Source organism: Vanacampus margaritifer, chromosome 8, assembly GCF_051991255.1.
Source record: "Vanacampus margaritifer isolate UIUO_Vmar chromosome 8, RoL_Vmar_1.0, whole genome shotgun sequence".
NCBI classification, from domain to species: Eukaryota; Metazoa; Chordata; class Actinopteri; order Syngnathiformes; family Syngnathidae; genus Vanacampus; species Vanacampus margaritifer.
Genome location: NC_135439.1, coordinates 13,946,692 through 13,974,593, shown reverse-complemented (window position 1 = coordinate 13,974,593; position 27,902 = coordinate 13,946,692). Strand labels below are relative to the sequence as shown.

At 40.1% G+C, this 27,902-nt stretch overlaps 3 protein-coding genes and 1 non-coding gene across 5 annotated transcripts; 1 reads left to right on the top strand and 3 right to left on the bottom strand.

Annotated features, from left to right (window-relative positions):
- Positions 1–76: 76 nt before the first annotated feature.
- On the bottom strand, positions 77–16,518 carry kdm5ba (lysine demethylase 5Ba). Its single transcript, XM_077572516.1, has 28 exons — positions 16,374–16,518; positions 15,813–16,136; positions 12,534–12,611; positions 12,337–12,459; positions 12,052–12,222; positions 11,541–11,666; positions 11,377–11,470; positions 11,193–11,290; positions 10,953–11,111; positions 10,704–10,823; positions 7,466–7,624; positions 7,056–7,237; positions 6,715–6,877; positions 6,284–6,403; positions 5,916–6,110; positions 5,505–5,686; positions 5,102–5,226; positions 4,840–4,990; positions 4,418–4,538; positions 3,983–4,338; positions 3,264–3,402; positions 3,005–3,184; positions 2,609–2,767; positions 1,944–2,363; positions 1,803–1,875; positions 1,535–1,725; positions 1,172–1,459; positions 77–1,077 (listed from the first exon to the last, which is right to left on the bottom strand). Exons 2-28 carry the CDS (start codon positions 15,963–15,965, stop codon positions 940–942), a joined length of 4,464 nt encoding a protein of 1,487 aa, XP_077428642.1. The 5' UTR covers positions 15,966–16,136; positions 16,374–16,518; the 3' UTR covers positions 77–939.
- Positions 16,519–17,798: 1,280 nt separating this feature from the next.
- Positions 17,799–20,631, bottom strand: rabif (RAB interacting factor). Of its 2 annotated transcripts, none has more exons than XM_077573508.1 (3): positions 20,156–20,631; positions 19,532–19,693; positions 17,799–18,234 (listed from the first exon to the last, which is right to left on the bottom strand). In XM_077573508.1, exons 2-3 carry the CDS (start codon positions 19,673–19,675, stop codon positions 17,986–17,988), a joined length of 393 nt encoding a protein of 130 aa, XP_077429634.1. In that variant the 5' UTR covers positions 19,676–19,693; positions 20,156–20,631; the 3' UTR covers positions 17,799–17,985. The 2 variants fall into 2 exon arrangements, with proteins under 2 accessions (XP_077429634.1, XP_077429633.1); XM_077573507.1 differs by having other exon boundaries at positions 19,532–19,689; positions 20,156–20,619.
- A 333-nt stretch (positions 20,632–20,964) lies between these two features.
- Positions 20,965–21,037, top strand: trnaa-agc (transfer RNA alanine (anticodon AGC)). The gene has a single exon. It is a non-coding gene; the product is annotated as a tRNA-Ala (tRNA).
- Positions 21,038–21,164: 127 nt separating this feature from the next.
- On the bottom strand, positions 21,165–27,564 carry adipor1a (adiponectin receptor 1a). Its single transcript, XM_077574165.1, has 8 exons — positions 27,464–27,564; positions 26,098–26,314; positions 25,895–26,011; positions 25,385–25,556; positions 25,023–25,209; positions 24,607–24,794; positions 24,302–24,495; positions 21,165–22,851 (listed from the first exon to the last, which is right to left on the bottom strand). Exons 2-8 carry the CDS (start codon positions 26,242–26,244, stop codon positions 22,723–22,725), a joined length of 1,134 nt encoding a protein of 377 aa, XP_077430291.1. The 5' UTR covers positions 26,245–26,314; positions 27,464–27,564; the 3' UTR covers positions 21,165–22,722.
- Positions 27,565–27,902: the final 338 nt, after the last annotated feature.

Sequence of the window (27,902 nt, the reverse complement as noted above, 5' to 3'; positions counted from 1 at the left end):
ATGGAATGTTTATTCATTAGAGCCATTCGTAAGAAATGAAGTAAGATATATGTCATAGGGTCAATAAGTCCAGACATTTGGGAACAAACTTTTTTTATTTTAAATTGCAAACTGCAACATATGAATTATATTATTTAGCCAAAGGAGAGAAAAAGATCATACCCGTGGCGAATAAATCACACAATCTGTGTTAAATCTAAATCCAACACAATATGTTCAACCTAAATCTTACAGGGAAGCTGCACCCTAAAAGAAAATGTACATTCCTTGGATGTCGGACAATTCACTCTCACCTCACTTTGTGAACCAAAACATTGACAAACACTCGTTCTCCCCAGTCACCCAAAAGCAAAAAAAAGGGATAGTAATTTAAAATCATGTCTGTAGAACTGTAAAGGAACAACAATGACCATTCCATCCCCTCCCCAACTCCCAAACTAGTCACAATTCTGCGACCTTACATCACTTTTTTTTTTATGTTCACAACTTTTTACCTGAACCGTTCTGTAACATCAGATCCAAGAGGTGAATTCTTAGCAGGCTTTAACAAGGCATTCTATTGGGATTACTTCGCTCAGGTGAAACTAAACTGGAATTAAGGAGTTCAGTTATTGCTTTGATGAATAATATTTACTCTACAGGTGAAATTTCACATTGCTCATGCTGGAAAAAAATGGCAAAATGTTATTTCATTTGACTTTGGGATATCAAGTCCCTGCACTGTTCATTCTGGGAAGTTTTGGAAAAGATTAGCTGAAGAAGCAGCCACATGGCAAAAACAGTGACACAAGTCTGTTGTAATGTAAGAGACGAGTGATTAGCACCGTGTTCGCTAAGGGCAAGCCATAAGATAAAGGGAGCTGAGTTCAGGTGTGCACTTCAAGTACTGCGTGCTGAAAATCAACTTCTGATCCTGCAAAAAAAGTCACTTTTTGGTCTTCAGTCCCCTCTGTCAAAGTCCGGCTGTGTGCAGCTTATGCAAATATATTCTTCCATCTCTGCACGCTCAGCAGACAGCCCCACGCAGACCTGGTGGAACCACTGATTGCAGCTACCATCACATTGGACCCAGTTTAACTGGAAGGGAAATAACAAACGGGATTTTTATAGTACAAATCGGCCAACAAGTCGAGGGCTGTCTGTCTGCGTGGTGGTTAATCGTCAAACCCACCTCGTCTCCTTCTGGCTCTCTGCACCAGGGCGCAGCGCACAACGAGTAGTCCTCATCCGAATCGGACGCGGACGCAGACGCAGACGCAGACGCAGCAGGTTCTGACACTCGGTTTGCGGGGGAGCAGCTCCTCCTCCTTTCCTCACTCCGGTCACGCCTCCTCTTTGACTTCTTTTTGCAACATCTCTTGGCCTTCTCAGAGTGCTGTGAATCCGAGCTTTCCTTCCGCCGCTTGGTCCGTTTGCTCTGACTGCTCAGTGCCTCTTTATTGTGACTCGAGTGTCCCTTCTGTGTTGACACGCATGCAAGATAAACGTGATTTCATATCCGTTCGCAGACTTGCAGCCCAAAATGACCGAATACCTTTTTGTGGTGTTTTACACGCTCTCTCCGTAGCTCGTCATCTTCTGTGCTTTTTCGACAGGGTGATGACCTCTGAGTGGGCAGAGGAGCCAGTTTGTACAGCAGGTATTTGTAAAGCTGCTCGGTCTCTGGAAGTGTGACCTGCAGTAGGAACCCCTCCACCATCAGCTCTTCTAGCTCAGGAACAAGTCCTGTGAAAGACGCATTTAGAAAAGTTGGTTCAATATATATATATATATATAAAAAAAAAAAGTGTGATTTAACTAACCATCGATTGGAACGCATTGGTGTTCTGTGTAGAAAAAGCCATTCTTTTGCGTTATTCTTGATCCGTTTTTCAGCTGAAACAAACGCATCAAATTCAACAAACAATGACATCGCAAGCCCAAATGCTGATCTGACTACTGACCATCCTCGACACTTCCTCCAGCAGTCCATCTGTACAGGCCTGATGAACTCTGTGCTGCCATTGCACCGTCCGCTCGATGAGGAAGCGCAGCGCGTCTCCTTCGGGCAGTCGGACCCTAATCCTCTGCAGCGACGCCAGCAGGGGCAAGACCTTGTCCAGGGGCGGCTTCCTTGAACGCTGGCAAAAGGGGCAAAGCCAGACGTGGCCATATCTGAGGTCCGCGCTTGCTACAACGCACCCACTGTGGAAAAGCTCGCGACAGAGCTCGCACTGCACCATGGCCCCCGAGGGCGCCTTTTGGCAAACACAAACATTAAGGGCACAGCAGTTCTCAGCAGGAAGAAGCTTGGACTCGTTTGAAGCCCTCAGAGCCAACAAGGTTTCCATCTCTTTGTCGCGGACGTCACCAAGGGTGGCCATCTGTAACGAGAGAAGACTTTGTTAGTCATAATATTTACAGATGGACAGTCATATTAATATTATACACTTATATTTGCTTAATGCATACAATATACATTAAGTACACATTTCCTTGGGCTCGAGCTAACTAGTCCCCAAAAGACAAAGAAAAAAAAAATGGTAGTGTCCTTGTAAATTTCCTCCATTAAAATCCACAGCTGACACAACAAAGCCATATCGCTACGTATACAAGAAACGACACTCACAGCAGATGCAGAGTTTTTGCTTTCAGAAAGAGCCTTTTCCACGTCGTAGATCGAGTCCAGCTTGACGGGGGATCTCTTGTTGATCGGTGGTCCCTCCTTTGCTTTTTTATATCTTGACCTATGAAGCACAGCTCCTAGGTCACATCTCGGGCACAGTACCTGCAAAGGAAAAAATAAAGAATAATATAGTAATGTGCTAGTGAGGAGGTTATTGAACTACAGTCTCATGTAGTCTTTGACCAAAAATGCCCTAAATTGGTTTCAGAATTGACATAGGAGATACTATTTTGGTGAATGGAAAAAATATCAAAATCTTCAAATTAGGAATAATATTTAGTGTAGCACAGCCAGTGGAACGACTGTAAATTCAAAAGACCATTAAAATGCTTGACATACCTCCAAAAGCGAAAAGGGTGAGTTTTTAAGCAGGAATGTTTTTGCAGCGCTCTCCTTCCAGGTTTGCACATCGCTGACCAGTGCCTCCAATCGGCTGAGAGGGTCCAGTCTCACGGGGATACCCTCCGCTCTGAGTACCAGCTCAGATAGGCTTTCTAGCAGGGGGATACGGCCCCCGAGCTGCAAACGCGCAACAGCAACATTTAGATAGCCGGCCAGGTTTTACTCAGGCCAAATTTTCAACTAGTCTCCATTTTACCTGGAGGGCTTCAGCTTCATGAAGCCACTTCTTGGCCTTGACCAGAGCATCCTTCAGCTGCAGGCAGTTTGGCAGATAAGTTGGGATGTTTTCCATTTCTTGTAAAGCAGCATCAAGTGTTTCTACACTGTGATATGGACTGTGGAAAGACATACACAAATATGTTCAATTCATTTATTACATAATCAGGTCATTTAGATTAATTTTCCTGTGCCAACATAATACAGCGTTGAGAAATGTATTTAAGATTATTTATTTTGTTAGCGCTGCTGAATAGCAAGAAAGTGGTGGCGCCACATAATAAAATTTGAAAAAATAGCCAAAGATAACCGCAATGAACATGGGGCTTCCAAGTGATAACTTGATACACCTTGGCAATAACTCTTGGGAGTGAAAATGAATAATATCCAAAAAGGGAGAATTGTGGTTTAAAAAAAAAAAGGAAAATGTTTTTTTCCCCCTTCATCTTAGAAAGGGATTACTAAGGTTACTTAGGAAAAACATCAAACCTAAATGGATCTTTTGTTCCACATGAAAGTAATCTAAAAGATATACAAATGAAAATACACAAAGTATATTCAAGCCTACATACTACAATGCCTTCAATTTGTGAAATATTTGATGAATAGCCTCAAGATACAACCCATTAACACATGTATCAAATGGCTGCGAACCTGATATTTGTTTGTTTGGAAACATGAGCATGCCTCTGTCCTCACCTGGCTGTCATGAGGCCCAGCATTCGCTCCTCCAACTGCTCCGACACCGTCAGGAGCTCTTGCAGGCGAGCCATGGCTCTTTCCACTGTGCTGTGAGGTGCTAAACCCACTCCTTGGTCGATCAGCCTCCTCATGGTGTCCAGGCAGAGGTTGTCCGGCCTGCTGTTGGCTTGCTTCACAGTCTCTAGCCAGCGGGCCTGCTCCAACCTCTCCCTAAGCAGAGGCAGCTGGGGCAGCTCTACGTCAAGGCCCAGACTCAGATCCAGAAGTTCCTGAAGCTCGACAGAGTTAGGAGACTCGTCAGACAAGAGCCTTTCGCTGCGCTGCTGGAATTCGTTGACCCTTGTCAGCAGGTCCTAAAAGGCACATACAAATATCTTTAGTTTCTAAAATCAAAAGACACAGTCAAGCTTTACAACTTAAATGGTCGACAACCTTCAGTAAAGGTGCCTGTCTGATGTTACACGGCAGGTTGTCCAACTGTTGGACAAAGGACCGAAGCTCCTCCACTGTCAACTCATTCTGGCTTTGAGACTTCCCCCCGCAAGAGCGAAACCTGCAACATTATAAAAAGGAAAGACTCAGGATGACAGTTAGCTTTGGAGGGTCAGCTAAAATACATAAACAAAGGGCAAAACATGCTGTCGTTATTGTGTTCAGAGGAAGCACAAATACTCTATTACTCTATTTACAGTGCAAATAGCCACGCCCCATCAGAGATTGTGACCCTTCCATCACGTCACAAATATTGTCCAAAATGGCAGCCAGTAATGATTGGTCTAACTCAGTAATGTGGCTAACATTCATGGACATGTCCATTAGTATTTAAATCACACTGGTACAAAAATAATAGGTACCTCGTCTGCCTCTTGCCATTGAGAAGTTGTTGGGCCACCACAGCGACTTTATCAGCTTCTACGGCAACAACGCGCAGCTGATCCAAGAGGGAGGTTTGTGGGAACCCTTTTGTCTCAGCCTGCTCGACCAGGCTGTGAAGCTCTTCCAGACCTAACCAGACACAGACCATTCTTTTAGCACGTCAAAAGATTGCACAAGCGTAACGAAAATTTGTCCTGAGGTGTGACCAGAAAACGCGGAGAGTTTTTTAATTAATGTCACCTCTTTTGTGGTTTTCTTTCTTCTCTAGAATGCCCTGCACAGCACTCAGCCATTCCTTATAGGACTCCGCACGTAGCTTGACTGCTGCCATCATGGGGTATAACTTATCCAGTGTCAATTTGTAACTAGGGAAAAATTAAGACAGGAGATTAAAAGGCAGGAATATATTCATTAATATCCTGGGACCTGCACCTTTAAATAAATGCACAAAGAAGACAAATTTGGATCATTTGGTGTATTTGTTTTAAATGGTATAATTTCTGTGTTCTAAATAATTTGTAAGGAAAATATCAAAACTGTCATTTTCTTACAGGTTTGTTTTCTGACCTGCGTTTACAGAGGCAGCAGGTTGCTGACTGAAGGGAGGAAACAAATACAGTTGCTATGGCGACTGAACACTCACTTGAGTATTAGGTTGCTAAGTGGGCAGGAGCACAGGTGCTGGGCGTGGTACAGGCAGACCACCTTGCCGGGAGTGCAGACACAAGTGATGCCAGACAGGTAGCAGGTGGTCCAACACTTGCAGCACTGACGCTCCTCATCTGGGAGCAGCTCATAATCTACTTGCCGTGTTTGCACCACACCCTGGGGATACACATTCACAGTTATTAGTGCTAAAGAAAGGGGGGGGGGAACAGCTGTGTGTTGTTTGTTAAAGAAAATGTGTTAAATTTTTCCGTGCATCCTTAAGACATTATGGTTTCATTCTGCTTTGATATGACCAGATGCATTGTGCAAAATTAGCTCTGTAACGCTGGCTTGACTAAATAATTTTAAAACTGGGGATTCAAATCTAGAACTGCTCAGTGCTCACCATCTTGTTGATCTTCTCTCGAAGCTCTTCTTCTTCTTGGATCATGGCGACCATCTCCTTGTACACGGCGGAGGCCAGTTCCACATCCAATGTATGTGCCTTGAAGGCCATGTTGCAGACCATCTCGTCGTGCGAGAAGACGCAATACCGGTTCAACTGCCGATAGTGCTTCACACAGCCTCGGCCGACAGGCATCTAACAGGAAATGGCATTCATTAAAAATAAGACACTGTTATAGCCACTTTGTTGACAGATGCATTACTACATGAATACATTAGTGTTGCTGTAGAAGCACAACATTGTAGGCTCCTTTGGACATCTGAGCACTATTTAAATTACAATATTGGACCTCCTAGCGAGTGCCTTACCCAGTCCATGGTGCAGAAGTTGACCGCTTCAGCAAAGTTGAAACCTTGGTTGAATCCACTGTGGTACGCTCTGGGGAAGGTGATGACAAACTCTCCTGCACATTGGTTTGTGCGATAGATCTAAGAAAGACAGAAAGATAGAGGGGGGAATGAAAATGCACACTTCTTCTTGGAATTGTATTTATCTACATGATCATTTGGGTTTACATGTGCTATTAGATAACAACCAATACAGTTGACATAGTCAAGAGAAATTACAATTTAAACACATACCTACATTAGTGTTTTTTAGTGGCATACGACTGCACTGCATAATATCCAAATATATGCAACTAAGTAATAATAACTTGCTTTTTTGTCTTCAAGTGACTGCACTTCCTCCTCCTCTGATATGACGATTAAAAATAATGTTGCAACACTGAGATAGTTACCGGGACGCCGTTGTTCATCAGCGTGTTGGGGTTCATGATGGTGACGAGTTGATGAAGGAGGTCTGGCTGCGACTGAAACAGCTCAGGAGCTAGTTTTTTCATGACCCTCTCCAAGTGCTCTGCAGCGTAACCTGGTGCCCCATACCAGGTTTTTGGCTCACCCCTGCACAGCCAAAAAGAATAGGGGAGAAAAACAACAGCCATTATTAGCAATACACAGACCTAATTTGTGATATATTCTTTTAAGGTTCATTGCTTCATGATTACAATAAAGAGATTTCATAATTATTTAAAATAGACTCATGTGTTAAATCTCTTCAACTCTACAATAAACACTGTACCAATGAAGATAGTTGATGGAGTAGCTCCAGTGGTCCTCAATATGCCAGCAGAAGGAGGAGAAGCACATGCCCACATAGAGCCAGGGTAACTTCATCCCACAAATGTCGGCTGTAATGTGAGTCAGCACCGAGGAATCCAGCACAGGCATGTTGTTAAGATTCCAGCCACTTGTTAGGTAATGCTGTAGGAACACAGGAAGTCTAAAAATTATGGCCCATCCTACCCGACATCAGTTAGTTGGTATAGCTCTAGCAACCAGTGAGAGAAAAATATTTTATATAGCTTGTTTAAAAAAAAAAAGCCTTGCCACATCCCATTCTATGATTTAAAACAAATAAATAAATAAAATTAACCATCGTTGTATATCTCGTAAGAGAGACCATCATCATAGTAACTAGACAGCTTGTACCTCGTCCTCGGGAGACACTTCAAAATGGCTGTTCTTCAAAGGGAAACCACTCCCAAACTCCTTGGAGGCAATGTCTGCTCCATATTCTACAGTCACATCCTCTTCAATGGTACTGACTAGCCGCCAAAACTCCTTCTCCACCAGCTCAGTCGGAACCATCTACAACACAAGAGATAAATTCTGGTTGATTAGTAACGACACTAGGAAAGTTGTGTATGCACACCCTCCACGCCACAGCTTTCTCTCAGGTACTACAATTAATTTGTCAGCATTCGAATTCTGATTCGTAACAATCTGCAACATGTACCGTCTATAATAAGTTTAAATTGGCAGGTTTTTGTGAAGTAGCAAGAAAAAAAAAATCTAAACCTTTTCCACGATTAATGTGACTTATAACTAGTTCCACTCAATTGAAATCTATTTTTAATCCTCTCAAGAGGAGAAGTAATTATTTTCAAAAAACTGACATAATGTGGTTGCACAAGTATGCACACCCTCCTCTAACTCCAGTGCTGTGTTTAGAATTAGCCAATCACATTCAAGACCATGTTAAGTGCGAGTCTGTTCATCAGACCATTACACATTGTATTACAAGATGTGTTTGGGAGGAAGTATATTTGGGGCAAAAAAGCACAACAATGCTTATCACCAAAAGAACACTATACAGTACCTAGCATTATTTTTCTTCAGTTGTAATTGGTCTTTGACAATGTGGCGGGAATTATGAACAGTTCCAAATACTCGCAAAAAGGAAAAGCCTACTAGAGCATCTGAACTGTGCTTAAAGAGGAAGTGAACCTTAAAACATGTCTTGACAATAATATGTTGTATGTGACCTCACTAGTCTAAAATGACATTCTGATTGATATTACATTTGTGGAATATAAATTACGCAGCAAAATCCAGCCAGTTTTATCCATCTCAGAGGGCGGCCATTTTGCCACTTGCTGTCAATTGAAGATGACGTCACAGTTGCTCAGGGGTCCGGCAACGACCAATCACAGCTCACCTGTTTTCTGAAACGGAGCTGTCACTGGTTGTTACCAGAGACCTGAGCAACTGTGATGTCATTTGCACTCGACAGCAAGTGGCAAAATGGCCGTCCCCTAAAATGGATTAAAACTGAAAAGCTGGATTTTGCTTGTGTCTGATGGCACTTACCTTGCCGACTCTCCGTTCAATGGGTTAAAGCGCCCCTTTATCTCTACCCGCTGTAACACGGTCAAAGTTGAGGAGTTGACGGGAGCTCTGCAAGCCAGCTGCGAGAGGGATTGGTTTAGGTTCTCACCACCCCGTTTTTAGAGCGTCAGTCCGGTCTTGCTTCAAATAAACCAATTGAGTAACCATTTTGAAACCAGGATAAAATCTGAACATGCTCTTTTTACTTCTCTAAATGATCGGTTGTACTTGTTAAGACCTAAAAAAAACTTAGCTGGTTTTATTAAACCCGCTCGGGCTTGTTTTCCTAATTCAAAATAAGCCGAAGTAACTTTATACAAAAGGTTAAAAAATAAAATGATAAACCAAAGATTCAAAAATAAAAATAAGTAGAACAAAAATAACAAATAAAAGATTCAGAAATAAAAATAAGTGGAATGAAATAAATAAAAAGATTCAAAATAAGTTAGATGAAATAAAAATAAAATGTTCAAAAAAAGTAAGATAAAATAAAAGACAAGATGGGATCTTCATTAAAGTTCAATCATCAGAATCAAACAATAGTATTTCCAAAGTTAATAAGAGGTGAAAATAATATAATTATATTTGTTGAGAAAGAGTGAACCCCAGTTAAATGGCAGAAATGTTGATGTAAGAAATCCCTTTTAGGTGGAAAATAATCCAATAGACTTGAGCCGTTTTGGCTCAATAGGAGACAGTTCAAATCAATGACTTTTTTTATTCCAGGCTACTCTTATTCTACCCAAGTCTAATTTAGAATCTTCAAAGTAAAGCATAGTTTAGCCAACTATCTTTCCTGCGCTTAGAAACAGTTCGAAATAGTGACCAATTTTCTTATACTACGCTTACCTCAACCTTGGAATTTATAGGCCATTCTCTGGCGTTGGGGAGATGGAAAAGTGAACCAGATTATTTGTCCTTTACTCTCTTATATCCCATGGGTACGATAAGGAGGAGTTTCTGTTAAAGACCCACCTCCGAAGGAAGTTACTGGGAGAGATTCACCGACGGGGGGGAGCTACTTCGCCATCTTATGCGTCGCGAGGATGTTATTGCAACCAGCGCAGCTGCTAGCGATCGTAATGTCCCGGGTCATTTTGACCGGTTATTGCTAATGTTGAACATTTCATCCAGGGAGCTCCGTCCTTAAGGTTTCTCGTATCTGCCACATCTTAGATTGAGTACATCCAAACAAAAAAAATATATAAAACCCTTGTGTTTTTACAAGAGATTGATGAAGTGATGAAAATATATATAGGCCTACTTTCATCTAATTACTAGTTTTTACCATGATTAAATACTGTTCTTGTTTTCCCAAAACAAGATAGTCCTCGGCACCAAGCGAATGACCTCTAAGGTCAAGCAAAACATCCCGCTTGCCATAACATTTGTTGATGCGCACCAGAAAACAACCTTCCTCCCAGTCCACTGTATTCCTCGTTCAATGTATTAAGGCAAAACACTCCTCCTTCCTTGCCTGCATCTCTCTCACCAAGGGCACTTGATTCAGCGCTGCTTCTTCCCAAGTGGATAAATGTTAAATGTGAATCATTTCTAAACTAGAGCTAAATATGAATGAATATAAATAGGGGCGAAATCTACCCCAGGTGTGACTAACTATAAGCAAATTTAGTTATTGATTTTGAAGTTTCAAATTGAGGGCTCATCCTCAACCCACATTTTTTACATCATTATCTCCCCGTGACAGGACTTCAGCATCACAATTTACAACATTAACTTTGTGACACACTTCTCGTAACTTCTTCTTAAGTGGTGACACAATGTTTTAACATTTCAAGTGACCTGTCCATGTTACACAACATCTGCATAACTCATGTTCCATAAATATAATATTAATCAGAATGTCATGGTTAGACTAGTGAGATCAAATATAACATATTATTGTCAATACACGTTTAAGGTTGACTTCCCCTTTAAACTCAATTACTGTATATTAAATTCAATGTCATAGTATTATGCTGGCCCACATGCCCCTTTCTGTAATTTGCGTGCAATTGAGCAAACAGACAAGACAGCGCCAGCAAGGATCCCCACTCACGTGAACTGGCATGTTGAAATAATCCGACTTAAAGGAATCAGCCATATCTCCAAAGGTTTGCAGGGTGTAGCTCCTGCTGGCCTGCTCAAAGCCAAAAGCAACCTGAGGTTTGCCGCATTCCTGCAAAATTAAGACAAAGCACATCGGTTAAATCCAACTATTGTGAACTGAATTGGAGTTGTTCCAATCATAAGATGTGTATTGCGTCAGGATTTGGCTGCCCCCAATGGTAGAGAGCATTCGCCCCACCTGCGCTAGGCACTTGGGGCATCTCCAGTCTCCTTTAGGGACTTCATGTAGCGGGGGGATGAGACAGAAGATGTGATAGCTGTCATCACAGCCATCACACAATAACAGGCGGTCCTCTTCATTTCCACTGTGACATACTAGGCACATATATTGCTCCACCTGATTAGTCGAGGAGGGAAAAAAATTATTTAGAAAAAAACCCTAACTTGGATCATTGTAGCTACACTACAATGTACTTACTTTACTCGTTGTACCATTTTTAACGTTATTTAACACATTTTCTTCACAACTTTCTGTAACGTTATATTCCACAGTCTCCTCTTTCACCGACATGCTCCCTAAAACACATGGTTGAATTACAAATGGGGCCTTTGAATCTTTGCCATTTACTCGTATTGATGACCTTAAAAGACGTTGTTCTTACCCGGCTCAGACTTGGCAACATATGTTCCCATTCTCCTCCTGAGATTAGGACGATTCTTGCGATCCTCCTCAGCTTCGCTTTTAAAGTAGCCTCTCTGTAGAGTTTTGCAATGTAAGAAAAAGGAAATGTGACACAAAAGAGGAAGCGGAAAGGACCTCACTCACTTCAGCTCTCATCCTTTTTGCACGCCGAGCGATGCTACACATCTCCTGCGGCTGCACAGACTGGCGCTGCGGCAGGTCATGTGGGGTGTAAACCTTATCCTTCGTGTCGTTGGTCAAGGTGGCTCTCTGCAAAGACAGAAGTTGGACGACAAAGCAAATGAATATAAAAGGTGACGCCCAATGCAGGAAAAAAAAAAAAGAAAGTTTAGCTTTCAATGCAGTCAAGTTACCTCCAGAGTGTAAACACATACAGTATATATATATATATATATATATATATATATATATATATATATATATATATATATATATATATATATATATATATAGTAAACATTACTCCTAAATTACACAGCGAGTAGAAAAATGACATAGAAACTGTGATGGAGTCATACTCTGACAGTGACAGTGATACTGTGCCATTTGTGACTTATGCACCGAGATTGAAGCTTATAAGACCAACACCTTTGATACATGACATCAATCATAACAACAATTTGGTGGGACATACAGGCTGATTGTCTCCGGTCTGGAACAGGTTATATGGGTAGAGGATCCGCTCGTAGTGCGCCCGCAGATGGGAGCCCACCGCCTTGCCTGGAGCAAAGCCCATCTTGACAGAGATTTTAGTCCAGCGCCGCTCTCTGCAGACGGTATCGAAACCTCCCTCATCATTCACAAGCTGAACAAAGTAGCGAATGTAGACTTTCACCAAGTTTGTTGGCATGCAAAGAATTTTTCACATTGTGTGTGTGTATGTGAGGGGGGGGGGGAGGTATGCGGAATGTGCAGTCACCTTGTTGAGCTGATAGAGATCTAAACTCTTTCTTTCCAAGTGAGGGATTTTCAGAGTGCAGCCTTGAAACTCCCAAAACTTTGCTATTTGATCCAGAAAGTTAAGCTTCACTCTTGTCTGAGCCTGAAAACATAAAAGAACTGTAATTAATAAATGCACCAAGATATCATTTAACATACACCATTCTGTGACCATACCTCCAACTCATTGAGCCTTTGAATCCGTGGTGTGAATTTCAATCTTCCAACATCACAGGCAAATGGTGGCTGCCATTCCTAGAATGTGAAAATATAACAACTTTTTTTAAATGCTCTATTTGAATATTTTATAGTTGAACACTAGAACAATGAGGCTCTGTGAACCTATTGCTGTTTTGCTTAAGCAATTTATCTGAACCATTTTCATCAATTCAGATAATTCACCAGAATACCATCCGCAGAACAAACAAAAGCAACAATTTCTATTGATTAATAACTTAATAAGGCTATCTTACACTACTGACAGAACTGTGACTATTTTATGTGCATCACCAATAGACCACACTACTTCCTGCAAAAATGGCACAAATTTGTTGATGGTAACGGGCTTAGACAGAGGAAGACAAGATCAGTTTCACATGAAAATGTTACATTATTATTATTATAGTTGTCCCCGCACTAATTTTGCCCCAGCAGTATATATAAATGTGTAAATGGTTTTGCAAACTGGTCTATCCACTTGATGTTCAATCTGGTGTGTGTGTGCGCATGTGTGTTAATGTTGCAGTTTAATTGACACAAGTCGTAAGGTGGATGTGAGGTTTGTGTTTCTCTTTTTGTAACGTACTATTTTGGGTTGCTTTTTCGATATGAAAGGTGCTATAAAAGGTTTCAATGACTGAGTGAGTGAAGATCCCAAAAGAATATTTGGTCTGGCCCACAATGTAATTCTGTAAGCAAATAAAATATCTGAAGAACCCTTACAGTGGGCCCAAAATATACTTGGATACTTGACTCAGACTCATTTTCAGCAGTAAAAAGTTTATATTGTGTCCAGAATTAATTTTATAACTTCATTACTTTTCTTGTATAATTAATAACTTAAAAAACTATTTTTTTCCACTTGCTGTCGACTGAAGATGACATCACCCGTATTAGGAAGTAGGCAACCACCAATCTGGCTCACCTGTATTCTGGGTTTGGTCAGCAAATTCAGCCATGATTGGTCGTTAACTACTTCCTCAGCACAAGTTAATGGGCTCCTTGCACAAATGGACTACTTCCTGAACTCGGTAAACCACTGCTTTTTTTCCTGTCTTTCATGATTGGACAAATTAATTAATCCAGGTGTGCCTGACCTCAGTAACCACGACGACAATGGCCAGACACACCTGGATTAATCAGTTTGTCCAATCATAAAAGACAGGAAATGAAGGAGTTGTATTGAGTTCAGGAAGTAGTGGATTTGTGCATAGAGCCCATTATATTAAGTTTGGTAGCACTGGGTGTTCATATGGCTGAATCTCATCTGGATTTAGGGGAGTTGAAAGGGGTGTGTCACGGGTCTGGCATTTCAAAGGCGACACAGCCCAGTTGCAGTTTTAAGACTGCTCTAGTTTTTTTGTGCCAGGGACTGGTTAAAAGTTGTCCATTTGTCCATGACCGGGTTGGAGGGTGCCCAAAAAACAACAACAAAAACGGAACAAAACGGTCCATGAACCACTGGAGCATCGCAATTTTCAGTTTGTACACCATCTTTACATGATAAAATCTAATATAGATTTGTTTGATATTTTCATTACATTCTTTCATAAACGTAGTATCGCTTTTGGGGAATTCATAAAAACTGAAATGGCCATAAAGAAAACAAAAAAGGTTCTCCACATTTGTTTATTTTCTTTCCAAGTTTCACCAATAATTGATTAATATTAAAATACCCTGTACAAAAAGGACAATTTACTGAATACAAAGTACACAAATAAACATAGTGCTACTATTGGACTGTTGACTATGAACTAAATGTCTTGATTTTACACCTAAACATTCATATGACGCAGAAACTACAAGCCTGATCTTAACAATAGGGCTTGCATTGTGCAAGTGTGCCTAATGTTGTGGCCAGTGAGCGCATAATGTGCACTAAATATGTGGCCGGCGAGTGTATATAAGCAGACATTCGACACACTAACTTGTAACTAGTGTATAGTTTACAGTTACGAGCAAATAAGTAAATAAACAGCAAACACATCGTTGTTACATAACATTGTGAGAATAATTCAATACAGGCTACTTGCATCGAGGCCTCAAGAGTCTGAATATACAAACTGTCGACGTCGAACAGCATAAATAAGCTAATAATGGGACGTTATATAATTATTTGATGGCATCAATCTTACTCAAACTTAACAGCATCTTTTCCCAAGCGACACACTGAACAATATATTTGGTGACTAATCAACACTAAACCAGCCATTTCCTGATGTCAACTCATGAAGATCATCCCATTTAACCGTGAAACACTTGCACTTTAATCCTCTCAATAAATTCGACCTCGTACACATCCTGGACATTTTGTTGTTAACGTACACGATAAAAGCAAGTGCGTGCATATTTGTCAATTTATTTCAGCCCAATGTGGGCCTTTATTTCATTAGTAGGCAAATGAGGCGTGGACACACCCTTAACAAAGCTGTGGCTTTTGCCAAACACAAATCGTGACGAATGCTAAATTACTTGAAAGGTGAGGTCGTGCTGTTATCAAAGACTCAACATGATTTTTTAGCAATAATGGAGTAAAGCAAGTGCGTGACGAGTTAAGCCACAATTATCGTCCAGTTGGAACAAAGTAAGCAAGCTACAAGACAAAAATAAACGGACTTCTAATACCAGCAAACGCCGATTAAAAAAGTATTTTCACCGTATATTTTAATAGTACCAGGGTGGGAAATGTGTTTAAAAACGTCGAACAGTGCGGCCATTGTGATAAAGCGTCCTTTCTCTCCATAAACAGTTGGCCCCAGAGCACGTAGCTGTACACCGGACAGACGATAAACTAACACAACACAGGCCAAATCCGTCGAATTGAGATGGGCAAACAAACACGTTTTTAAATAGTATCTGCCAAGATACTGTAAATCTAAGAAGCCAGTCCACTTTGCCTTAATGTAAACAATACCAATTATCAACATGTATTAAAACGGAAGCGTTTTAATTTAATTTTTCGAACTCACATAATATTGAGATCGAATCATAGACAGTTTGAGGTGTCGAAATTAGATTTATATTTCAGCGTTTTCGTTCTGCAAGGCTCATTGAGCGGTTACGTTTGAAGGTTAGCAAACACACAGCTAGCTGACAATTCAACTCTCGAGCCCCCACTCCGCCATGTTGAAAGCTGTCTAAAAAAACACAACTTTGACTGTGACTTGACGCTCTTTCCTGGCCAAGTGCTCACACACACACGTCTCGAAAAATGTTCAAATATTAAGAGAGGCTTACCGGTGGCGGTCGGACTTTGCAGATGCCAGTTTTCTCTGCAATGGGTCGTATTTTGTTGATGTACGCAAAAGGGTCAGCAAATTCCTCCCAGCTGGGCTCAAAAACAGGACACTCCGGGGGAGGAATGAACTCATTCAGCTGAGGTTGAGTCATTCTTGCATCTTCGTTGTGATGCTCGTTCAGTGATGCCTGATGGGTTGCCCACGCTCAATTTGTTGTCTTTGTAATCCAGATTTCAATTCGTATCCATTCTCCACTCATTCAACTCAAAGGCGAATTATCTAGTTGGAAGCGATAGGTTCACAGAGCTGTGTGCTTCCGCTCCTAAAAGTAGACACCAAGGAATGACTTGTTACGAGCGCCTTCGCACACGAAAAACACAATTTTCACACACTAATGTTACTTTAAAGTATTGTTGGTATCAATTCAATTGTGTTGATGCACATTATGTTATATATTCTGATAATAACAAAAACGTCATTATACCAGACGGCTTGGATTCATGGAGTGTGTATATTAAACGTCACTTTAGATTTCAAAATAGTACGAAATTAACTTTACCGAAGTTTACTCTTCTTGAATCCTTCGTACGCAATGTAATTATATTAAAGGATAATCGGTTCCATGGTTTAGTTAGAGGTGATTACTCCCTTGTTTTTTAAGTTTGATTTATGTACCACGAGGCTTGACTGTTTGGTTGGTTTACGAGCAAGTGCGACGGGTTGGCTGGGCACTGACTCCGCCCAGCTGGACCGAAATGATGAGAACACTTGCATGTTCTCAAATCGAACACACCGACTATATCAATCCGCTCTGACCGGATCATTGTTTTTAAATGGTCTAGAGGAGACCACCGATTGGTAGGCACAAATCACAGTTCAGCTGTTTGTCTTAATATTTAAATGTGAAGTATATATGTATGGTTAGTTCATTGTGTCATTAATTCCTGGTGTCTCTCAGATTGAAAGACATTCTATTAATATTCAAATCAAATCTCACTTTCAATCTTTTTTTTAATCAGCTGTCAGTTGAGTCAGTCTGGTCAACTGTTGCACAAAAAACAGAACCCGTCTTCTTGACGCCGATTGGTTGAATTCAGCGTAATGGGCGTAAAAGACCCGTTTGATTGACAGCATCACAGCAACTAAACGACAACAAAGACTACAAGTTCCAACTGTATCAGTTCAGAGGAAAGCAAACGGAAACGACGACCAAAAATGTACGTGTCTATGACGACCCCAAGTGGTTTACAGCTTACGTGCACCTTAAACAACAAAAAATAGAGGCTTTTCTTTCACGATTAAAATTTGCTATTTTACAGTAGTCTACAATAGTAACAATTAGCTAAATACAGCAAAAATTAGATTAAATATTCAATTTAACTAGTTGATAGACTCACCGTCTCCAATGCAGTCCAATAGCTCTTAAGACATTTTTTAAACTAAAATCTTAAAATGTGTGTGTTAATTGGCACTGTCAGAGGTGTATTCATTTTAAGATGGGTTTATTGTGCTTGAAAAGTCTAATATTTTGCCCCGGCCGTAATATGACTTTCAACATATCAACGACTGAGCCACAATATTTGCAATAATTGCACAGTATAATGGCATACAAGCAGCTGGATCAAGTAGTCTGCCTTTACAAATGTAAAAATGCTCAGTTAAGCCACTGTCAGAGGTATCAATTTAACAGTAAGGTTATTATTGTGGTTCTAGTTTCCAGTGGTGTGGAACTATATTGTGTCACAAGAGCTGTACCTGCCAAACGAGAACAGAAAGGGAAAAAAGTACATTAAATGAATTTCTCTCTGATAATGCTAACGAACCAAGACTGAACATGATCATCTTTGTAAAGGCAGAATATTTGATGCAGCTCTTGTACTGGTTATTATATTGTGGAAGTGGTCATGATGTTGTACCTGGTTTGTGTATACTGTAATACAGTAATGCAAGTTAGCTGAACCTACAGGTTACTCACGAGACACAATTTTAAACTTGAGGAAGTTTAATATGTTTATAGAGTTCAACAATGATACATATGTCTGTGTGAGAAATAAAAACAGTAGTGACATGTACAGTATGAATCCAATGCGTGTGAGTCAACGCTCACAATAAAGCCAGCCAAGCACATACACAGAATTTATTTTACAATTTCGTCAGTGTTTAATTATGAACTAGGCATGGTTCACTCGGTCTATTGCAACATAGTAACCTATCTTATCATCCAAACAGTGCCAGCCGATAGGTCCGATCTCACAGTCTGCGCAGATGAGATACTTGATTCTTCCGACATCATTGGTGAAGCCCACATTTTCAAAATCAAACATATCCCCCACTAACCAGTGGGCGGTCAGTGTGTCCCTGTCCACTGAGCCTTCCGTAGCGCTGAGGCTGCTCTTTTTACGCATTGATGGTAGAATGAGCTGAAATGAAAATGAAAAACACAGCCTCAATCAGAACTTGGTGATCTTTGAAACAATAGAGGATTGTGGGCATAGATTTGTGAAAATGTAGCAATGATGTCTCAAAGTGACTACAGAATGACAGGCATTTTTTTCTTATGCGGAGAGGTCTTAATTATGAACAGGGACACAGTGTAGTTGTAATTTCAGCCTTGAAACCCCACAAACATGGTATATCAAGTTCTCTGGATATAAAGACAACTTATTTCGGAAAATTCTTCAATTCTCTTCATTAAAACATTTGTACAACTTCAACCGTAAATAAGTAAATCAGAACACAGTTTGAAGTATTTTTTTGTCATGCTGCGGTGTTATTCTCTCCTCTTTTCTGCAACAATCATCAGTATTCTAGGACTATTTACCTCTTTACAAGTATGGATATAAATGGTCATTATATCATTGTCAGAATAATAAATCAAATTGTGGCATAAGACATTACACGGCTTTCTAAACAGGACTCCTGTAATTTTGGGCTTGCACAGTTTACATGTTTTTCCAAAATTATTATTTTTTCCCATTGCTTTTTATTCTTCTCTAACCCAATATGTTACCCTAGTATATTCTGAATAGGATGTCTGTTTTACAAATGTATCAGTAAGTACTTCGACAACTATATAAATAAATAAACAAAACACCTTACTATATATTATTGCAGTGCTAATTCTTTTGTTCTCCATCCATGCATTTTCTATACTTCTTGTCCTCATTAGGGCCATGGTTGAACTCTATATCCCAGCTCATTTTGTGCAAGATCCATAGGATGCTTGCCAGCCAGTTGCAGATCACATACACTGTACACAAGCAACCATTCAGCTGATTTGGAGTCCCCAGTGGGAGGACTGCATAACCCGGGAGGGAACAAAACAAAACTATGCAACCATGGGAGAATATACAAACTCCACACAGGAAGGCCAGAGACGAAAATGTAACCACTACCCTTAGAACTGTCAGGTAAACGTGGTAAACACGAGGTCACTGTGCTGTTCCTGTCACCAGTTTAGCAAAATGTATTTTTATTTTATCTTAATGTGCCAGTCTATTCCCTAAATGTAAGTGTAAACAAAAGTGAATGATTGATGTAATCGCTTCAGACAAATAGGCTAATGCAACTATACTGTGCTTAAACCCCAAAGGCTGGTCCTAAAACATGTAATAATAATAATAATAATAAAATGTATTTGTAATGCACTTTCCAAAGAAATCTCAAAGTGCTACAGTGTCAAGTTAAAAAACAACATGTAAAAGTATTCCAGGTTACCTCTTTCTCTGCAAATACAGCCATTCCCGGGGACAGCACCTTGGATCCGCATCGTTGGCATAGAACAGACTTGCTGTTCTTCCCGTCCTCGGAAACCAGGTCGGACCGGTCAACGTCGTCTTTATTCTGTGCATTGTGGTCCATCTCAAGGTCTAAATCTAACTTGGACAAGAACAGTTCACAAGACAACTTGACAAGAACAGTTCACGGGCGTGTCGTTTATTTGCACCATACATACAACACTGGGCTCGACTTCAGTCATCCTGCACTACTCACAATTCGCTACACAGTGAATGGTTTAAACCATATTAAAGCAATAGTGATTACAACAATAGTGAGGCGTGGCACTGTACATTCGGACAGGAGTTAAAGATGACGGAAACAACCGGAATGACTAGCGTTCTGATCATTTACGAGCCGGAATGTGTTAATTGTATTACATACACATACAATAACAATAACGATACAAAACAATAGAATGTACCACTGTTCTTTAAACAATCCCGGTGTAACTTTGAATTCGTTCCCTCGCATTACACAGCGTATGCTAACTGTATAACCAAGTAATAATACAAAAGTGCAACATCCTCAAACTGTTCTTAAAGATATGCAATTAATACGTACCTAAGCAAATTGGGAAAAGGATTACCGAGGACGCCGTAAAAAAAAAAAAAAGATCGATTAGCTAAAGCAAGCAAAGCATTCTGGCTGGTCTTGGGCTCTATCGTCCGTTCACTAAACGGGCTCGTTTAGAAAAAAAACTTGGATTCTTTTCAGTTCCGGGAAGGCGGCGGTGAGTTAAGCAGCGCCACCAAACCACGGATTTAAATATTTGAATATTCATATATGTTCGTGCTTCAAACTACCAACATCATGTCGCTGAAAATAGACGGGGGGCTGTTGTGGGCCAAGTGGGTAACCGTGGGCCAACCAGAGTCTGACGGTTGACCAGAGTCGCCTCAGCACCTTCAGCGTGTGTCGCGTGGCTTCAGACAAGACAAGCACAAAACAGAAAACTTGCCAACTGATAATAAATAATACTATCAATATCAGCAAGTGCAAACTGCGTTTGCGCATGAGTTAAAATCAAGTATAAAAAAATGGCCAACAAAAACACACTATTACAAATCCGAGTACGCTTCTAAACCTGTTCATTCTTCACGATTTGCGTCAGAAAAGAAAGATCCAGACGAAGGTAAAATACTAAATTTGTACATTTCTTGAACGTCCAGAAGGGATTAGCTCAAATCGCGATGGGATTGGCGGAACAGATGAGGTCGTGCGCTGATTGGCTGATTTTGTGCTTACTTTAGCTCACATTGCGACGTGAATGGACATACAGATGAATTCGTTCGCTGATTGGCTGCTTTTATGCTTACGCTAGAGAATAGATCTCCTTAGTGCAATAGTATTTTAGCTACATGTCATCGGAAGGGGGATTAGCTCAAATGGGAGAGCGCTCGCTTAGCATGCGAGAGGTAGCGGGATCGATGCCCGCATCCTCCAGTTTTTTTCCCCTAGATATAAAATATATATCATTATTTACACAGTACTAGCTATATAACAATATTTAAATAGTTTGATTCCATGTGCAAGTACTTAGTGGACACATACAAAAACAACAGGACACCCCTTTACATATGGAAAAGAAATTTATTACAGTATTTTCCCCCCAAAATTACGATTAATAAATAGTTATGTCTACATTTCAATGAAATGTATGATTTCTCACTTTCTACACAGGACATAACACATAGTCAAGAATACATATTTTTAGTCTGTAATAAAGCTTGAATAAGTTGATCTAGAAAAAAGTAGTCTTAAACAGCAGTTGATACAACCTGTCCATGGGGTTGTAGTTTAATGATTTGATTGTATATGGCAAGGAAATCAAGATGAATCTACATCTGGAAATCATTGCGGATGCCTTGACTGTTCGGATAGGCCATTTTATTTAAAACATTTCCATTGGCCTAAGGCACAGGAATACTAAAGTTTTGTACCAATCACACGTAACATTTTAAACTCCATCTGTGAATTAAAAGTCTTGAATTTAAGAATACACAGGAGGTGCATTTGCTATTTTACACCTCAGATTGCATCTGATCTCTAACACAAAAAGGAAGCTCGCAAATGACAAAAACAAAACTTGACCCTTCCAGATCTTTACATTGCGTGTAGCCTGGGACCTAAGTCTACACATTAAGAAAGGATGTATTGTCTAGAAAATAACGACAGGGAACTTCTTGACATTTACATATTTTCATCCATTCAGTCTTTTCGCACAACTGCAGCAAATGTTTTCGCTGATGTGAAACAAGTTGGTTTTGGGGACTTTTCTCAGATGAAGGAATGTATCAAATGAAAGACAAAACACTTAAATCATATAATATAAGAAATGGCGTAATGAACACTTATATGTTCAAATGTAATATTCAGTATCACTATGCATGAAAATCTGCCAGTGAAAACCCAAATGACAGCACTAAAACAGAGTTTCTTTCAAGACTTTTTAACGAGATTTTGGTGCATTGCCCAGTCTTTTAAGAGTTTGACACTCTTTGTGGTAGTACTGTACACCTTATTTCAACCAACAGTTGAACAAAAATTGTTAGCATAGTAGATATCTGGCCACATCCTTACACAGTAACAATTCATATTCATACAAATGAATGGACGCCCCTTCGTATCTACATTAACCTGGATTGTTGTTCTGCGTTTAAATATTTCGACTTTACATTCATCCTCAAGCCTGTACAGACAAAAAGCGGGAGAGAATGATTGGTTTACAACGTGTTCCCACTGCTACAGCACTTTTCATAATACTCTTCTTACCCTTTGCCACTGACAAGACTGAGGCCAACAGGTTAGTGACCATCAGCTAGAGGGAGGAACAACTTTCATGAGATTGATCTTACTTTACAAATTTCAAGTTTCGTTATTGACAAAGTAGTGACGGTTGACGATTCCCTCAGGCGTTTGTTGGCTAGTTAATGCTACTTTATTGGAGCAAAAATAAGCCAAAGCAGAAAAGAAAACCCACCGAAGCCCTCACACCATGTGAGCAAAAAAAAGTAAAATAACGAGCAAAAGGTGACTCTAAAGACTTCCAGCAGCATTTGTACTGTGTTTTTGTGTGTGCGTGTGGCGTTTGCGGGGGCTATTAAGAAAACAAGTCACAGTTAGGCCTCTCAGAGTAGAGTGTCATCTGTGCATCCTCCCTCCAGGCCGTAGCGGAACGCCTGCAGGTTAGAAACGCCGTAGAAATGGATGGCCGCTGCTGCCACGACCAGAACATGAAAAATCTGATGGGAGTGGAACTAGGAGGAGGGAGAACAAGTGTGAGAATATCATTTTTGCTCTCACCTGAAAAAGGGCCGTTCACCGATTTGCAATTTAACACCACATGGCTGCTTTGCAGAGAATTGTAAATTATTGAAGGCAAGATGCTGGAATCGTGTTTCAGGGTTGAATTGTTACTACAGTTTCGCTTATCACGTTTTCCAATACCAGTCTCATAACCCAATTAACTCAAATATTACGTTCCCCGTTAAAATCAACTGAAATGCCATTAATTTGTTCCAGCTCCCACAAATCAGCCAACATTTTTTTGTTAACAAGTTTAAAAGAAAAATTAGCACTGTATTGTAAAATATGCAACAATTATTAAATTTATGAAATCAATTATCAGATTAATTGATAATAATTTTGATAATAAAATAATTATTTTGAGACTTTAAATTAAGCATTAGCTGCATCACTATAAACATAAATACAAAAAAAAACCACAATAATATACAATGTAAAGAAATAAATTGGTTTTATAAAGTGTACACTCTAAAAACATTTGGTTCAAAAATAACTCAACTATAGGTCAAAAATGGACCGATCTTCTACTTGGGTCAATTTGACCCACTTTTGAATCAAGAAATTGGTCTTTTAGTGTAAAACAACTTGTAAATATTGGTCAGATCCTTTACTTGGGTCAAAAAATTGTGACATTTTGTATAAAACCACCCAAAATGTTGGGTCAAATTCACCCATAAAGTGGATCGGTCCATTTTTGATCCATAATTGGGTTACTTTTGACCTAACTGTTTTTAAGAGTACAATTTAGCCGAAAGTCCCACACACACAGGTATTGCAGTATTCTTTTGTTCATGTGTGCATTTATGGGGCGTGACTTAGTGAGTGACTATTTATGAAAAAAGTAATGTATTTTTCTTTTTACAAAAGGAAAATAGCACTCTAGAAAATATTACTTAACTATCATGCGGCAGTATGCTAATGTTAGCATATCGTCGCTGCTATGTGAAAAGCACTTATGTCAATTCCGTTTTTTTTCTTTCTTTCTTTTTTTACATTTTTGGTATGTCTGCAGTCTTATCCCAAAAAACATAAAAATGTAAACAAATTAAACAAAAACAAACAGGACAGAAATGGACATAAGTGTTTTTCACATAGCAGCAACGATATGCAAAGTAATGTGGTTGTTTTAAAATACACAAAGTGTAATTCCCTAATGCTTAGTTTGAATTAAGTGTTATTTAGAGTGGCGATTAACAGCTTGAAGCTTCTTCTTGTGAGTTGAGCAGAATCGAGTTTGCTGCCACCATACTATACTCATACCTCAAATTTGAGCTCACAAGTCAAAGCAAAACAACAACAACAAAATCACCAAAACTGATCTCCAGTCTTATCTCTAACTCTGTTGGTTTAACTTGTATCTCAAGGCACCACTGTATTGTGGGAAAAAATGTAATCACTTACCCATATGTCACACTTGCCAGGAAAATAGCGTTCAGGGATCCTGGCTGCATACAGACCAGCACCAGTGATATACATGGCCCCCATCAGGTAGAACCAACCCATCTGGCCAACGGTGGTGGCCTTAACGAAGCCCTCCTCAATGGTGAAGTGCATGGTGGGAACAATGCCGCTAAGTCCCAGACCCATAAACACGCCTAAGACAGGCCAAAATCACAATTCAATTCACATTGAACACTTTCTTGGAAGAGAACATTAGAAATAGGAACACGTAATTATTTCTGCACTTAAGTGTGTGATGCTATCACCTGCTCGTGTGGGTCTGTGTCGAGGTGTGGAGAATCGGTCCCACTGGGCCACTACAATGGCGGCGATGCCGAGTACACAAACAATGGTGAGGTAGATAAGTCGCGGCTGAGGAGAACAATAGAAGGAGTAGTACAGCCAGGGCACGAAGGAACCCATGATGAGGAGCGCGATGCCTGAGTAGTCAAGCCTGAGGGACAGATCAAAGATTAATTGGATCTTTTCGAATACACAAGCTGTGCACTAATTCTGCCTCTAACACATATGAATCAGCTTTGACAATATGTTTATTATTGTGCTTGTTGATTGCAGTGCCATACAGACTCAATGTTTTCAATCTATCAAGTTCATTAAAATTATTGATTTTTTTTGGACAAAGAACTAAAATGCAAAGAAGGTGTTTATGAAATGAGCTTACTTGGAGAAGGTGCGAGACACTTTCTCGGAGTGGCAGTAGACGGTATGAAACAGCCAGGAGAAACTGAGGCAGAGCACAGCTCCCAGGAAGAACATCCCAAACACCACTTTCTCTTGAAGCGGGGCCATGAAATGTATGTTGGGTCGCAACATGGTTAACGTGCCCAGACACAGGAATAAAATCAGCCCTGAGGGAGAGCAAAACACTTTGGCAATGTTCTCTTTTGCTCGCGTGTAAAGCAAATATTTTGACAGTGTGAATATGTACCCATGAGAAATACACTCAGTACTTTAAAAGTTTTTTTTTTTTTGAATTTTGACACCCCTAATAAAAATGATATGTAAAAAAAATTGCATTCTGACCTATCAGATGAGTCCAAATATTTCCGGTCTCGGTGTGAATTCGGAAGATACTTCCAAAGCAGGCCCGGAATGAAGGCATGGGGGGGCGATGTCCATGTAGGAGGTAATCATTGTCCTTAAGCCACTCTGGCAGGACATGGAAGGGAATGACTCTCCAACGCCCCTCCCAAACCTGAAAGAAAAAAAAAAATCACAAATAGATGTACAAATTCATTACCACTGTGAGAAGCGACAAATTCTAAGGAAAACCAAGGCATGCTTCTCAATTATTTGTTGCTACATATTTTATAAACTTTTTCTCCACTATATTTAATCATAACATTTGTCATTACCTTTCTTCAAAGACAGTATTCTTTGATCAATCACATCTTACTCTTTTAATGTGTGTTTGATTTTTACTTGAAGCGCCATACAAATAAAGATGACTTCACTTGACTTGAGTTACCAAGTGTGCCCTATAAAGTGTTATCAAATGTTTATTCAGGGTGTAAAACGGAACGTCACACTTACTTTGTGTACAAACTCTTCCATTTTTTCCATGGCGTGGTGCGCCTGTAGTGGTAAGGTCAGAACTTCTCCCACCTCATCATCATCATCATCCTCTTCATCGGCAAGCATGGCTGCTCCCTTTAAAGAGAGGATTGTTGGAGATGAGCAGAAACAATTTTCTCTGTTTGTGAGTTAGGGAATTAGGGGGGGGGGGGGGGGCATACCTGTGGATGGACACCATTGGAGGCCGGCGGGCGAACCCCTCCCTCCTCCAACAGCGGCCCTAACTCCATTAGCTCCACATCCGGGACATGACAGTCCTCTGAGATCCGGCAGTCTGCATCACTTGCAGACCCGTTTCGGCCTGACATAGGGAGACTGCCTGATGACCCACTCTCAGTCCCTGTATTCTGACTTCAAAGTGTACACTTTAATTTCCTCCTGAGAAAAATACAGTTCAACCTTCAATGTTTTTGTGAGATATTTTACAGTTCTTAGACATTGTGAGTAAACGCACACAGAGAAAACAGTTCAATGCAAACAAACACAATATACTGTTACTAAAGTGTTTACATTTACAAATACATTATAATGGTTGCAAACAAATACTATTTTTCCAAGCAATTAACGGGGGGGAACACTGATGGATATATAGCATTTTGCATAATACAATTCAGTAGTTGCCCTTACTGTTACATGTACTGTAATTTCGTTAAGTTACAAAAACCTACAAATCCGTCACCTAATTGACCCCCCATCTTGTACAGAAGCAAATAACCCAGGTCTGAACAGTCAGTTGACAGTAAACAATTTCGCTTCGTATTGAAGCAAGCCCTCATGTGATGCCATGCAACATCAACTACTACAACTACTATCACTGTACTGCGTAATACTGTAACGTGTATGGGGCCCATTACCTTATCGATACGGCTCAGTAATTCAGTTATTGCACTGAAATGTTTAAGAACAGTAACGCATCTCATGGTTTCCATATAAAACAGTCTAACATCACATGTAAACCCCCCAACATTGACAACAACGCAAAACAGATTGTCGATTAATTAGGTTCACCAACCCATGACTAATTATTTATTTATTTATTTATATTTACAAGTACGAATCCGCCTGATTGTAAAAATGCGACTGAGTGAGTTCGGTTCATCGTTCACAATTGCGATTATGGGTTAAATCCGAAATGACAACAGAACGTCCAAGGTGGGAGAAGCACTGCAAACGCTGGCGGGCAGACAAACAACGGATGTGACTTAGCAAAGCGTAAGACCCAATACAGTACCGAAACAAAGCAAAACGTAAACAACAAATTGAAAACGCCGACAGTTTGATTAACTTAATTCCATTCGATCCCTTACCATGCAAAACACGCAGCAAATCGCAATTTTGCAGGTGTAGTTCAAACAATTTTAAGATGACAGATCGCCCATATTTCATGTCGCTAACGTTACCATTAAGCTAGCGCTGAGCTGGCAAACAGAAGACAGTTTGGTGTTTAATTTGAGACAATTGTTTGACTCATCAGAGACAAGAAAAATACATTTTCCACCGCAATTGCACTTAAGGCACACAATTTACCTGACAATGTAGTCTCCAAACCGGGAAGGTGAATTATTAATCCAAAAAACAAAATACAATCTTTTCCGGAAGTTGCTGTCTCTTCCGCAGTTAATCCATACCCTTCAAAACAAAAGTATTCGTTCTGTTGGCATACATTTCAAAATAAAAGTGAGAATTTCCCAGTCTTTTATGACGCAACACAATTTAGAAAACTCTTACGACACACGACCAAACAACGATGTTACAAAAGTACTACATACATAATTGAAAAAAATATGAATTGAAAAAAAAAATACTTGCAGTGTGTATCAGTTATACAGTAGTTCTCATAGAAACTATCCTCAAAACTTCTTACGTTGGTTTAGTTCTGTTCACGTGCACCACACTCCAGCAAGGTTGATTCCCTGTGGAGATACTTGCGTAAGGTATTTTCTTTTGCGCTGAAATTGTACCCCTC